The 13,031-nt window shown below is 36.3% G+C and overlaps 2 protein-coding genes across 4 annotated transcripts; one reads left to right on the forward strand and one right to left on the reverse strand.

Moving 5' to 3' along the window:
• Window positions 1-4,066: 4,066 nt before the first annotated feature.
• LOC126598968 (uncharacterized) lies at window positions 4,067-5,941 on the forward strand. The gene is made up of 3 exons (XM_050265366.1): window positions 4,067-4,815; window positions 4,910-4,989; window positions 5,390-5,941. The coding sequence occupies exons 1-3, from the start codon at window positions 4,476-4,478 to the stop codon at window positions 5,678-5,680; spliced, it is 711 nt and encodes a 236-aa protein (XP_050121323.1). The 5' UTR covers window positions 4,067-4,475; the 3' UTR covers window positions 5,681-5,941.
• Window positions 5,942-6,267: 326 nt separating this feature from the next.
• Window positions 6,268-9,147, reverse strand: LOC126598965 (ADP,ATP carrier protein ER-ANT1-like). Of its 3 annotated transcripts, none has more exons than XR_007615030.1 (5): window positions 8,928-9,147; window positions 8,339-8,664; window positions 7,376-7,747; window positions 6,668-7,213; window positions 6,268-6,479 (listed from the first exon to the last, which is right to left on the reverse strand). XR_007615030.1 is itself a non-coding variant. In XM_050265361.1 (4 exons), the coding sequence occupies exons 2-4, from the start codon at window positions 8,594-8,596 to the stop codon at window positions 6,902-6,904; spliced, it is 942 nt and encodes a 313-aa protein (XP_050121318.1). In that variant the 5' UTR covers window positions 8,597-8,664; window positions 8,928-9,147; the 3' UTR covers window positions 6,268-6,901. The 3 variants fall into 3 exon arrangements, 1 of the variants encoding a protein (XP_050121318.1); XR_007615029.1 differs by having other exon boundaries at window positions 6,268-6,521; XM_050265361.1 differs by having other exon boundaries at window positions 6,268-7,213.
• Between the last annotated feature and the right edge of the window lie 3,884 nt (window positions 9,148-13,031).

Here is a 13,031-nt window from a genome sequence, read left to right on the forward strand (position 1 = left end):
TTGTTGTGCTTTAAAAAAAAATTAAAAAAAATAAACTGTTTTTACTATGTTATGAAAATAAACTGCTGTGAAATAAAGTAGTAAAGTGTTTGATAATTTATAATTGTAAAGTGCTTGTAGCAAAAGAAAAAAAAAACACAATGTTAGTGTTTAGTAAGTTTGTATGTAAAACATCTGTGGATGTGTAAAGTGATAAAAAAAATACTAGATGTATTATTAATTTAATTGTTTGGCAAATAAAGATCAATTATTAATTTTTTTTTTTGAAAAAAATTAATAATTTTTATATCTTAATTTGAACCTATCACAAATACTAAGTAGTATGACAAATTATATTGAAATATTTCAAACTGAAGAGCTAGGATTCATTAGCACAACATTGTTGAGGCACTTGAATTACCATCAACCAAATGATACATACGTCAAATAGAATAAAAATCTAAATATTATTCAATATAAAAGTAGTCTAATTAGATGCATTTATCAAACTGTATGGCTATGCTATTTCTCAATGCTTCTATCTCATATGATCCTTGAGCATGATAAGCATGGTATTCTTCATCATCATCACTAGCGCTAATAGTGATCATGTTCAGAATGCCTCTTTATGTAGTTATGAAAAGTCATTGTAGCAATGACAATCTTACTTGCTTATTGAATGAATAGTTAGGCATATCCCTTAAAATTGTCCATATTTTCTTCCATACCCGAAATGTCTATTCAAGGACGCTCATCAGCGAAGTATGCATGTGCTTGAATACCTCTTTATGACTTGTTGGTTGGGCACCCCTACAAAAGTTCAGGAGATGCTATCTTTCACCTTATATAGTCCAAAATATCGTCTCATTTATGGGTACCCCGCATCTACCAAATAATAATTTCTTGTCAAATGGAAAATTTGTTTTCAAATGTAATAACTACACAAAAGTGAGTATGAAAAATATTAATAATAAGTATGAAGATTCCAGACAAATAATTACAGTAAGAAGTTTACCACTTGGAGGTTTTGGAAATTTAAATTTAGATTCCGTAACACCGAAAGAAAAACCCTTGTATCCAAATTTAAAAACCCAACAAGAAAACCTAACAAAGAAAGAATGAAATAAACTGAAATTTTCAGAGAAGAGAAGGAAGCTTACCAGAGGAAAGATACGAGCTAGGAGATGAGAGAGATCAGAGCTGGGAGGAAGGGCGTGAAAAATTTCAGATCGGGTCTGCCTATGCAATAGCGTACGATGTAGAAAAAAAGGGGGGGGGGGGGTAGGATAACCATTTTGAAAAATTTAATTAAGTGGTACTATTCACTCAAGTTTTGGGATTAAAAAAAAAAGGAAAAGGATCATTGCCGGATCATTTTCCTAGGGATCCCACAATCGTATCCGTTCATCATACATCGTGCGGTTAGTTTTCGTTACGTACTATTTATATTTGAATTTTAAATTTTAAATTGTAAATGATTTATGACCACACGATGTATAATGAATGGATACGATTGCAAAATCCCTAAGATCCACAGGTAAAGATCCGGCGAAGATCCTTTTCCGAAAAGAAAAAAAAAACCGTTTTTCAAAGCTACCTCTTACTCGTTCAGCTTTTTGAACTTCTTTTCACCCTCAATTGTGTAAAAAAAAAAGGTTTTAATATGGTTACCAAACGATAAAAATACCCCGGCTTTTTTAATACCCGCTTCTAAAAAATTTAAGCAATATCAAACTAGAACTTAATAGCCCATAAACTATGTAAAGTGTGGCCTACATCTTGTAATTAGTACATTTTACTTTCAAGGTACTATCTTTCAAATTAACTTGGGAATTAGACAAGTGCTGTTGATATATACTACAATATATTGGACACGTATGTACGTGTATGTTCCCTTTACTTGATATATGTGGATTTGGTATTCTGCTTAATTCTCCTGTTTCTTCTACGTGCATACACTGTGGTTTTTGGTAGCTCTTGTGATCGAGCTGAATCTTGCAATATGAAGGTTGACAATATTAACGTCACATATGCGAGTTAAGCCAATCAATCAACGTGTATATTGTACTTATCTTCTTATATCTGAATTCGGATCTCTTTCATGCTAATTAGTGATATATACTGCAGCACTTTGGAGTAGTTTAGTCTAGGATATTATAACTCTGTATAGATGTCTTTTTTCTTTGGTCGGATCGAGTAGATGGGGTACATGTCCAGCTTATATCAACCTCAATGTTCTACTGCCAAAAGTGTTGAATTCCCTGTGATTAGCTATGGGCTAACTAACTAAATGCTAAAGTACTAAAAACCAAACCCACATTTGAAAACAATTTAAATTTAAACATATAACATTGTAGAGTAGTCGGCCCTTATCATTTTGGTGGTACATGCAAATACAATGGGTGCGTTCCTCCATTATCAGTTTCCTCCTCTCACAATCCTTACGGTAAAACATAACAACTTTTATAGTACAGATACACTGCTACCGTAGGTTCATAGCCGAAGATGCCATGGAATCCTTCACTCAAGGGAGATGTGGAGAAGGATTCTGATTAAAGAAGTGTCTTGCGTACGAAAAGAGGAGCCCAAGTGCAACTCTACAACTATAAATTTGAAGCCTAATGCTATTACATAAACTTAGCTAGCTAATTACTCTTCATTGCATTTTTCTTTCTTTCGTATAGAGAAGAATTGAACTTAAAACTAATATATACGAGATAAGAAATAAATATTTTTACCAAGAAGAGTGAGATTCTTCATAAATTCTCTGACACAATAGTTTATAATATTAATACAGAAATTAACATTAAATTGTTAAATGAAAAGTCCGATTTCCTAAACATTCTCTATCTTTACCAATCTAAACTAGTAGTGTGAACGATGAGAGACAGTTGAGACTTGTGATTAATAAATAAATATATTATATATATTCCTAATACAAACAAATTCATCATAAAGTCTGCCACGTCTGCTTTGCACTTGGCCATAGCGGTTTATTTATCTTCTAGAATATATTACAAATTAATCATGCGGTTGACATTTATGTCCCAATGATCTGTGCTTTCTGTTGGCTAGTAATGTATTGCTGATATATTAATCATCCCACACGGCCGGATGCTTAATTAGCCAATACATTTGGCAGACTGGCCGGCGACATTCTTCTAATTAATTTGGCTCGCAAACTCTCTCACTCTCTCCCAATCCCATATAGTTAACTTACACGATCGAATTATTGCCTCAACAACCAACCATTTGCCTCGTTTAATTGGTGGAATGAACCTTATTTTACATCTAAGCAAATTGGAATGAACCTCCCTATATAAGTACATTCTTTCTTAAAAAAGGATTGGCTAGTGGCTTCTCCACGGTAATTCACCATTTTAGGAGGCCGGAAAGACCCAGAGGCATTTCAGCATTTCCCTAGGCACCATCGTGTGATTCACCAGCGTCAGAAATTAAATCCAAGAATATACGTGTCAAATATAAACCTAAAATTCGTCCTCAATAATGTTATATACAAAAACACATCAACTCAATTGAAGAAGTTCTTCATCTATCTACTTGTCAAATTGAATTTTTTTCCTAAACTATTGAATTTTAAGTGTTTTCCTCTAAGAGAAATGTTATCAAAAGCCTATATATATATATATATATATATATATATATATATGAAAAAGCCGTTGTAATTTGATTTGATTTATTTAGTTCGAATAGGCAAGGTGTAAGAGAGTTAATGTTGTTGTAACATGTTCAAATTTTTTATGATGATGTTATCCATACACTCATTTTTACATTCCACACACTATCTACTAATTTATGTCATTTAATCTTTTTTAATTTATTCGATCTAACAGTAAAAAATTGAGAAAAATATGTGTGGATAGCACTACCCTTATATAACATCAATTAGAAACATCATAATATTACACCGTTTGCCTACAAATTGTTCAATTTTATATGTTTTTATTTCTTTCTTGAAAATTTGTGTTTTACCATCCCTTTTGGCCTAGCTAGATGGGTGCCTTATTAATCCGAGAGACTATGATGTGCTTAATTTGATTTAAATTTCATTAGAGGCAATGATGCATCTTTAAACTCCTCCACTTATTCTCTCGCCATATAACTGATCATGTTAATGTAAAAGTATATATAGTTACAAGCATACTCTATTAAATTTGGATTTATATGTATCTAGTAATTTAGGTGATGGGAACTATTCAAAAGTATAATATCATATGATTCCATTTTTTGGGAAATTAGTCAAACTCTCAACAACTGGTTTGCTTCTAGGGTGGGATGTATGGGAACAAATAACTATATATGAAATGAAGCCGTCAGATTAATTCATGGCAAGCACGTCACAAATAAACAAAATAAGGAATAAATGCCCTTGAAAAAACAAAAGGTTCCAAGTCTAGGCCTTATTATTTGTATATATATGTACATGTACAGCCAGCCATTTTTCCAACCAGCAAAACCAATATTGTCAACGAAAAATGAGCAGGAAATATGCAAGGTTGTGTGGTGCCCGGCCGACTGTTTGTCTTCCAATCCATCCACTGTCTCTCCGGTCGAAACACACGTCTAGACGGCGTTCCGGTTCTGTCAAAGCTACTACTGATCATAACAGCACAGAGTTTTTGAACAATATCAGCAGCAGCGGGGATGATGACTTGAGTAGTACTGCAGAAGATATGAAAAGTGGGAACAAGATTATGGTTGTTGTGGATTCAAGCCTTGAAGCTAAGGGAGCTCTCGAATGGGCACTATCCCACACTGTCCAATCCCAGGATACCATTGTTCTTCTTCATGTAGCTAATCCCTCCAAACAACAAGGTCAGAAAATAGTTAATTATCAGATTAATCTCATTGTTTTTAATTATCTTGTTTCATTAATGTTAATTATCTTGTTGCATTAATCTTCTTGCAGACTCAAATGGGAAGACTAATTTGAAGGCTTTTGAACTGCTTCACTCTATGAAAAATGTTTGTCAAAGAAAACGGCCTGGGGTAAGTTTAATTAACAAATTCTTTGTTTTCCCCAAATTTGTTTCTGCATAACAGCAAAACTAGTAATGAATATGTTTAGTGATAGAATGTAAGTATCTGATCCTGAATCAGATAACAATGATCGAGAAACCCTAAGATCATTTAAACTTTCATACAAGGCTTTCATTTTCCCGACGTCGTGAGATTTTACTCTCATGTGCATAACCATTCAATCTAGTAGCACTCGATCTCCATTATAAAAGTCTTGAGTTCAAATTTTGGGGCGGACAATCATTTATCGACAAAAAGAAAGACGTTTAGTTCATCATCGACTTCTGTCAATGAAGATCAATCATAGAGATGCCAACTATATATATTTATACAAATAAAGATCTCTACTGACCATTGAAAATTGAAATAGGTGACTGTGGAGGTAGCATTGCTTGAAGGGAAAGAAAAGGGCCCAATAATAGTGGATGAAGCAAGGAGACAAAGGGTGTCCCTACTTGTTCTTGGCCAAAAAAGAAAGTGGTCGAACTGGTGGCAGCTTATCAAGAGGTGGACGAGGAGCAGATCATCGGGGGAGGTTTTTGTGGAATACTGCATTCAAAATGCTGCATGCATGACGATTGCAGTGAGGAGAAAGAGCAAGAAATTGGGAGGTTACTTGATCACCACCAAGCTTCACAAGAATTTCTGGCTTCTGGCTTGATTGAAATATGATCACATGGTTCTTAGTTACGTTTAAGAAGTCATTCATTTTTCAACGGAAAATCAGAGTCTGACGCATATACAAAACTATTTCACTGAAATCCGAAGAAATATGTTTTTGCATACATGTCAAATTCTGATTAGAAATGATTTTAGCACACCTCTTTTCTCCCCTTGCATACCTCTATCTATTTGTGGTATTTGAATGTAATAAGTCAAAAAAGAATCGAAAATCAAAAATCAACAGGTGTGCAGAAGAAGAAAAAAGGCGTGCGCAAATCATTTCTCGACTTTGGTTGTTATCTTCAATGAAGAATGACGACTTGTAAAAAAGCCAAGTATTTTCCAACCATACAAGACGTGGTTGTTGGGACTACAAAAATGCTAGTAGAAATTGGATGTCAACGAAAAGTACCCCTTATACAAGAAGTTTAAGGAATCTTGTTGAGTTTGCATTGTAGTTGTCGAGTCAAAGCTTGGTGGTTGACACAAACTGCATAGCAGCTTCCAAGTTCCATCTCTGAAGGTTCAATCTCCTTCCTATTACACATGCTCAAGCCAAAAATCAAGTCCAAAACTCAGTGCAACTTTTAAGATAAAGAGTTTTTCTTCTCAATCAAGTTACTTCAAATACTAAGGCGGGCGAAATCGTGTTCCCCATTCAATTTGCATACAAATTGGGATTGATTGTGGCTTTTGAATGAAAGAAAAGAAAAATCCTTTGACAGTTTGATATCTTCTCTGTATTCCCCATCTTCACAAGGTATGATGTCTCAGCAGCGAAAAACGAGTTCCGAGCTCTGAAATAGAAAAGCTAATGAAACTGAAGAGGAATGATTTTCCTGTGTAAATGTGGTACCTATCCGTTAAATTGCAATCTGATACAAATAATCGAATATAATTTATTCAACTGTATAGAGGGAGGACTATGATTTTCCTTAGGCATTCCAGGAAACAGCAGTGGCAATCGATCAACAAATATTCTTACCTTGTCCTGTTATTTTCCTCTTTGCCTCTTTCTACTTGAATTCTGAATCAATCTCTGTAAGCATGAATCAATTGACGAGGTATATACAGATCTCATGTCTGAAAGTTCACTTGAAAACTCCCGGTCGTGGCTCAAAAGAATAACCATGTATATGTCCTATGCCCAGGCTTTCACTCGAAAACTCTTTCATGTGGCTCAAAAGAATAACCCTGTCTATGTGTCATGTCCAGACTTTCACTTCAAAACTCTTTGCTGTGGCTCAAAGGACAAACCACGTTTATATGCAATTCGCTGCAGCTGATCATATCCTGCAAGTACCCCAGCTCCAGCGACCCCTAGAAGCATATTTGCAGTAACTCCTCGAAACAGTGCTGTGAAACCCTCAAGGTAAACAATCTCCCGAAATGCATGCAAGGCGTTACGATACTTTGACGGTTGTCCTGATGTTAGCATCATTCTCCGCCGAACAGTATCAAATGGATAGGCGCAGACCCCAGAGACTGTTGTTACACTCCAGCCAAGCAAAAAACTAGCTAAAAAATTCCCCTGAAAAAATTCAAATGATATAAACTGAGGCTGAGGATCATTCGAGAAGGGGAGCACATTAGCAGTTTGAACCAAGAATGATTACACAAATTCAAATCCCAAAGTACACATGCATGCGAATACACTCGCTTTGAATTGTTCAGATAATACTGAGATGCTTACCTCCAAAGGACCAACCAAAACAACAGGCTTCATGGTGTCATAAATCCCAAAGTACATTCCTCGATACATCGTAATTCCAATGATCGAAGCGCCAAATCCTCGATAGAGCCCAACTATTCCATCGCTTGATAAGGTTTTACTGTAAACATCTAGAATCCCACTGAACTGGCGTTGACCACTAACTGCAGACCCCCTCCCATCGGTGCCTAGCCGCGTACGTGCATAGTCCAGATGATATAGAAATAATGAAGTAGTCGCTCCAGCAGCACTTCCTGAAGCCACATTTCCAGCAAACCACTTTATGTATCCATCTTTCTCTTTTGAGCAGCCAAAGATGCTTTTGAAGTAACCTCTAAATGCAAAGTTGAAGGCCTACAAGCATTCCAAATTATGTTCGGCGAGGACTGTCAAAACATGACATTCATTGGATTTAACATAGCATACCAAAAGTTTGTGAAGTTTCAAGCAAAAATGTTGAATGATCAACTGTCCACTATCTTATGAGATGCCAAGTGATGGAATTAAGAAAAGTGGGTGGAGATCTCTACGATTAAGATGGTAAAAAAAAAAAAGTGTACTAAGCTAGTGGACTTTCCATCCAACACTGGTTGTGAACTGAAAACCCAGAGTATATATTTACAAGATAAATCTAAGGTCTATGAAAGCACACATGGCAAACCTTTGATAAGATAGAGAATCCAAATACGGTTTGAAATTCACCGAGCATTCCGGTTATTATATCTTCTCAAACTGACCGATATCTGAACCAACAAACCAATGCAAAGAAAGAAATCGACTAAGGGGAAAACGTCTTGAAAATTTAACACACATCGTGCAATTGCTTGCTTTGATAGAAAACTAAACAAATGCATTAATCACCGAATGGTTTCACTGAAAAAATCCAAATACACCGATCTAATCATTCAATAGTTTCAGGGTGGGAGAGTGAAGCAGATGAAGTACCTGAGTAGGAAAATATCGAATAACATTGGCCTGGTTGCCTCGCCAAAACGACAACACGCCTTCCTCTCTAAACACCCTTGTAAAGCAATCACCAACACCCTTATAAGGTCTCTTAATCTGCCCTCTTTTTATCATCTCTCCCTGATTCTGCAGGAGAAGCTTCACTCTCTCAATGGGTGCTGCTGCACTCTTTGACACCAAGGCTGCCATTCCCCCCATCACAAAATCCAGAGAAAACTTCTCTGACTTTGTTGCCATTGCCAACCCCCTTCTCTCTCCTCCCTCCCTCCCTCCCTCCTTCCCTCCTTCCCTCTCTCTTTCTAGACCTGAACACTCCAATCAAAAGTAGAAATGAACCAACAAAACCAGAAATACAATCAAATGGGTGAAAGATTAAGTCTTTTTAGAAATCCAACAACAACCCAATGAAGAAAAAAGCATTTAATTTCATATAAATTTCCAAAAAAAAAAAAAAACTAACAATTTCCAATCATTTTTCCATTTCAGTCAAGAAAAAGCATGAAACTTTCTATCCCAAAATCTGCTGGGAATATTATAAACCAAAAATTAGAGATGGGGTTTTACGTACCTTGAAGATTTTTGGAGAGAAATTGAAAGGAGAGAGACGGTGGAGTTGATGGGTGGCCGTGGCGGGCTTTTCACTTTTAGCGCCGGATAACGGGTCGCTCTCCCACCACCCGAAATTACAAAAGCGGCTTTTTCCAGAAGTAAAATTTGGAAATTAGATGGAATCGCAGTTCGCCGTCGGTTCGATCGGTTGACTAATCGGACTCTGGCTTCCGAGGCGAGTTCTGGATCGTTGGATTTATGAGAAAAAAAAAACTGAAATAATTAAAAAATAAAAGAGAATTGTTATTGACATCCTAAAAATCTCATTTTAAACTTTAAACTTTCTATATTTGGAAAGAAAAATACATAGGAACGTAGAATAAGATTTTTAGAATGTCAATAACATTTTTCAAAAAAAAAAAAAAAACAGATTAAGCTGCGTTTGGTATGCCTGTTAATGCTTGAAGGTTCAAACATAAGAAAAACGCAGTTCTGTCAAACACGACCTTAACAAAAATTGGCAACATCTACAACCACGATTGAGTTACTATCCAGCTCAGAATTGATATATGAAAAGTCAATATTACCCTTAATGTTCTTTGTGCTATAGACTATTTACTAATAATAAGGCTTAATTTTAGCTATGTTTGCCGAAACTCAATTTTGACTCCAAAGTTGTTCTTCAACTTCTTCTTCACCATCAAACCCAACTCAATTGAATCTAAATGGGTACCAGCTGAGCCCTATTCATTCTAATCTTCTCCAAAGTGATAAAATTAGACAGTAAGGGGACGTTTGTTGCGTCGGACTATCTCGGATTGGAGTAGCTTCAAGGACTAAGCTGGACTGGCTTAAACTAGACTAAGCTGAACTAACTTAGTGAAGCGTTTGGTGCAGTGTTGGACTAAGAAGTTGGATAATAACAAATTCTAATATTATATTATTTAATATATAAATTATTAATATTTTATTATGATCTAGGTGACCGGAGATGACGAGGAGTCTATCGGGAATGGTTGTTGAGCATGACGAGGATGAGAGATGATAGTCTTAGCTAGTCCCATGATTATTAGGGGATCTTGCTAAGACCTCTTAGTGAAGGGTTTTGTCCATGTTAGTCCCCTTTAGTCTCATTAATATTAATCCCATCATAGAACAAACACAGTATTGGACTAACAGCTAGTCTAGTCCAGTCCAGTCCCACTTAGTGAGGGCAAACAAACGCCCCCTAAGAGTTTTCTTTCTCGTCTAATCTTATACCATCAATATGCCTTTAACCCAATTTAAAAAATTATCCATTCAAATCCAATTGTTACATTAAACTCACAATCTTAAAATACAGGACAAGTTGTATCCGCTTGTCAGTCCTGAAACTGATAACCATGAAAAATGTTTCCAAAGACCCTGTTGTCTTTACAGTTCCACTAATCCGAAAGATTTTTATAAAGAAGTGAGTTAATATTGATGGTCTTTGTTGAACAGAGAGTGAATGGGTGACAAGTTACTTTGATCTCACGCGAACCTATACTTCGGCTACTAATAAGGGTGTAGGGCAAGAAGGGGGCTCCTAGCTCAACTTGTCCTGTTCACGAATGAATCGAAAATAAATGAAGGAGGCCGCCTTAAGAACCTTGTGTCGTCAGTCTTGTCTCATCCCATTGGCAATTTGGTATCCATCGACCAACTTCCTTGGTTCGTGCCGACATTGTAACTTAGAAGTCAACTCTAATGGAGTTCAAACTTGTTTTCAATCTTTTCAAGAAGTGCATCTTAAGAACTCAGAGGCCGACTCTATGTTAAAAGTCCAAGCTTGTTTCCAAGCCCACACTTCCTAGTGACAAGCCTTTTGCCTGCATGGGTTCGTAATCGTGGGCTCTGATACCATGTTGAAATTTTTTAAATTGACGGGCTCGTGGGGGTCCCACTCTAACGACACCGATACTGTCTCCAACTTTACCATTTACCCAATCCGTCAAGTGTTGGGTTTTACCACAACAAGCCTCAGCATTAGTTAGAATGGGGTAATCCTATTTAAAGTCATTGCTTTTCTTTACCCCCACCGATGTGGGATTCCAACATATTGCCCCACTTTTCAAACCCCTCGAATCTAGTCTTTTGGATTTGGTTAGCAAGGTATGTCAATGACTGTATATTTCATCTAGCATGTACGATAGTACCATTACTATTGAGTTTGTTTAGTATGGACCAGCCAATAACGTCATGAAGCCTAGCCCAAGATTTCTGGGCGGTGTATCCTTAATCATTGGATCCTTGGCTAAGGATCGGTCTCATCACTTTAGTCACAATCTATGTTGCATATAGATCGGTTTATTCTAGAATTTTCAATTTTGATTACTTTCTCTGCTTTGTTAAAGAAAGTCTCGAATACTTCATACCTCACACCACCATGATGTCAATTTTAATCACAGGGGTGAATCACATTTTGCACCTAATAACTCATCGTTGAATTTGTATTGCAGGGGCTACTAAGCCAAGAAAAATTCGACTCTTCCAACTTGCCCATATACTGCCCATATGCGGATGAGCTGGAGAAACTTGTACAAGAAAATGGGTGCTTTGATGTATTGGTTTTGGAGACACAACCTCAGATGCCTAGCGTTTTGCGTACAGCACAAGAATGCAGAGCTTGCTTTGACACCCATACAGTATTTCCATTGCAAGTGCAGAAATATTGTAAAATACTCTACTTGGCCGGATTCCCATAAACCATAAACTTGCAGTTCTAGAATCGCTACACAAAACTAATTAGTGATTTAATTTTTTTTACCTGTTTTGTTAATAAAATGGTATTGTTAGTTTTGTGTTTATAAAAATTGACATCGTTGTTTGTGTAAACCCGTTAAGTTGATGTTTTATTCTTTCATTCGTTCTTCTTTATTTATTCCTCTCTTTCTCACCATCCATCTTAAGATCTCTTCTTTTGCTTTATACGTTCTTTATATCTCGAGTACAAAATTAAAAACTAAAAACAAAATAATTATCGAACAATCGGATCCTAAAAAAGCACCTCATGCCTTCACCTTCTAATTAAAGTGACCAGTCCGAGTGTGGTGACTTTTTTTTCTTTCTAAATCTTGCTATGTAAACTTAACTTTGGCAATCGATCGGTGGAAAGTGCGAACTCATATGCCATATTCCACATGATAGAGTGTGCTTTTGTAGGCACGTACATATATACTTGTGGTCGGGTTACAATATATAACACGGTTCGTTCTTCTGTAAATTATGCAAGAAGGTATATATGGAGAGAAATCCTTTTGCTAGTACCATGAAAAAATGCTTCAAGAGGGGCTTTTTCAGTCAGTACATCTTCTTTTGCTTCCAAAAATGCGTATAGGAACATAGATACCCACTGATAACTACATTTCTCAGTTAATTTTCTCCCTTGTGTATCTGTCACATGTGATTTGTAGTCAGAAGGCAGATGGCATGTCCCTCTTCCACTTAAACAATCAATGTTTTCCAGTAGTTAGTCTAAATCTCAGATACTAATTTGACAATAACAGATGGAAGAAAATTGAAATCCTAACTAGCAACAGAAGCGCATCGGATCTCCTAAAAGTGACGAGAAGTCCAAATCTAGTGACTTTGCTCTAATCTGTTATCTAGTTAAGTTAATAGTTAAAGTTAAGGTTTGCTTGTCGGTGGAGACTTCATATCTGACACTTGAGATGCAATAACTGGTTGTTAGAGATGAAGAAATTGGGATTGCACTATAAAACTAATTAATAATTTGGGGGAGTAGTTTAATTTTTTATAAACTTTTGTAAGGTTTCTCTTTTTACAGATGTGAGACTTCTTTACTTTCGCATCCTCACATACTCTCACATGTGACAAATTTTCAAGTTAAACATATGAACACAAATGAATTGGGGCTCTTGAAACACATGTGGTCATTGGGTTAGGTGACTTGGAGCACGTGTGGTCATTGAGGCTAAACATGTGGACACAAATGAATTGGATGACTTGGAGCACATGCGGTCATTGAGTTGGGTGACTTGGAGCAAATGTGGTCATTGGGTTTCACATGTGGGCCAACCTGCCCAGATAAAAAAGTTAAGGTTCTACCATAAAATCAATCGGCAATATAGGGAATAGTCCA

This window comes from Malus sylvestris, chromosome 14, assembly GCF_916048215.2.
Source record: "Malus sylvestris chromosome 14, drMalSylv7.2, whole genome shotgun sequence".
In the NCBI taxonomy this organism is placed as follows: domain Eukaryota; kingdom Viridiplantae; phylum Streptophyta; class Magnoliopsida; order Rosales; family Rosaceae; genus Malus; species Malus sylvestris.

Coding starts and splice junctions, on each gene's coding strand:
- LOC126598968 (XM_050265366.1), top strand. CDS start 4,476: ATGAGCAGGAAATATGCAAGGTTGTGTGGTGCCCGGCCGACTGTTTGT. Junction 4,816..4,909: donor TAATCCCTCCAAACAACAAG/GTCAGAAAATAG, acceptor ATCTTCTTGCAG/ACTCAAATGGGAAGACTAAT. Junction 4,990..5,389: donor GTCAAAGAAAACGGCCTGGG/GTAAGTTTAATT, acceptor AAATTGAAATAG/GTGACTGTGGAGGTAGCATT.
- LOC126598965 (XM_050265361.1), bottom strand. CDS start 8,596: ATGGCAACAAAGTCAGAGAAGTTTTCTCTGGATTTTGTGATGGGGGGA. Junction 7,748..8,338: donor TTCGATATTTTCCTACTCAG/GTACTTCATCTG, acceptor GAATGCTTGTAG/GCCTTCAACTTTGCATTTAG. Junction 7,214..7,375: donor TTTTGGTTGGTCCTTTGGAG/GTAAGCATCTCA, acceptor GAATTTTTTCAG/GGGAATTTTTTAGCTAGTTT.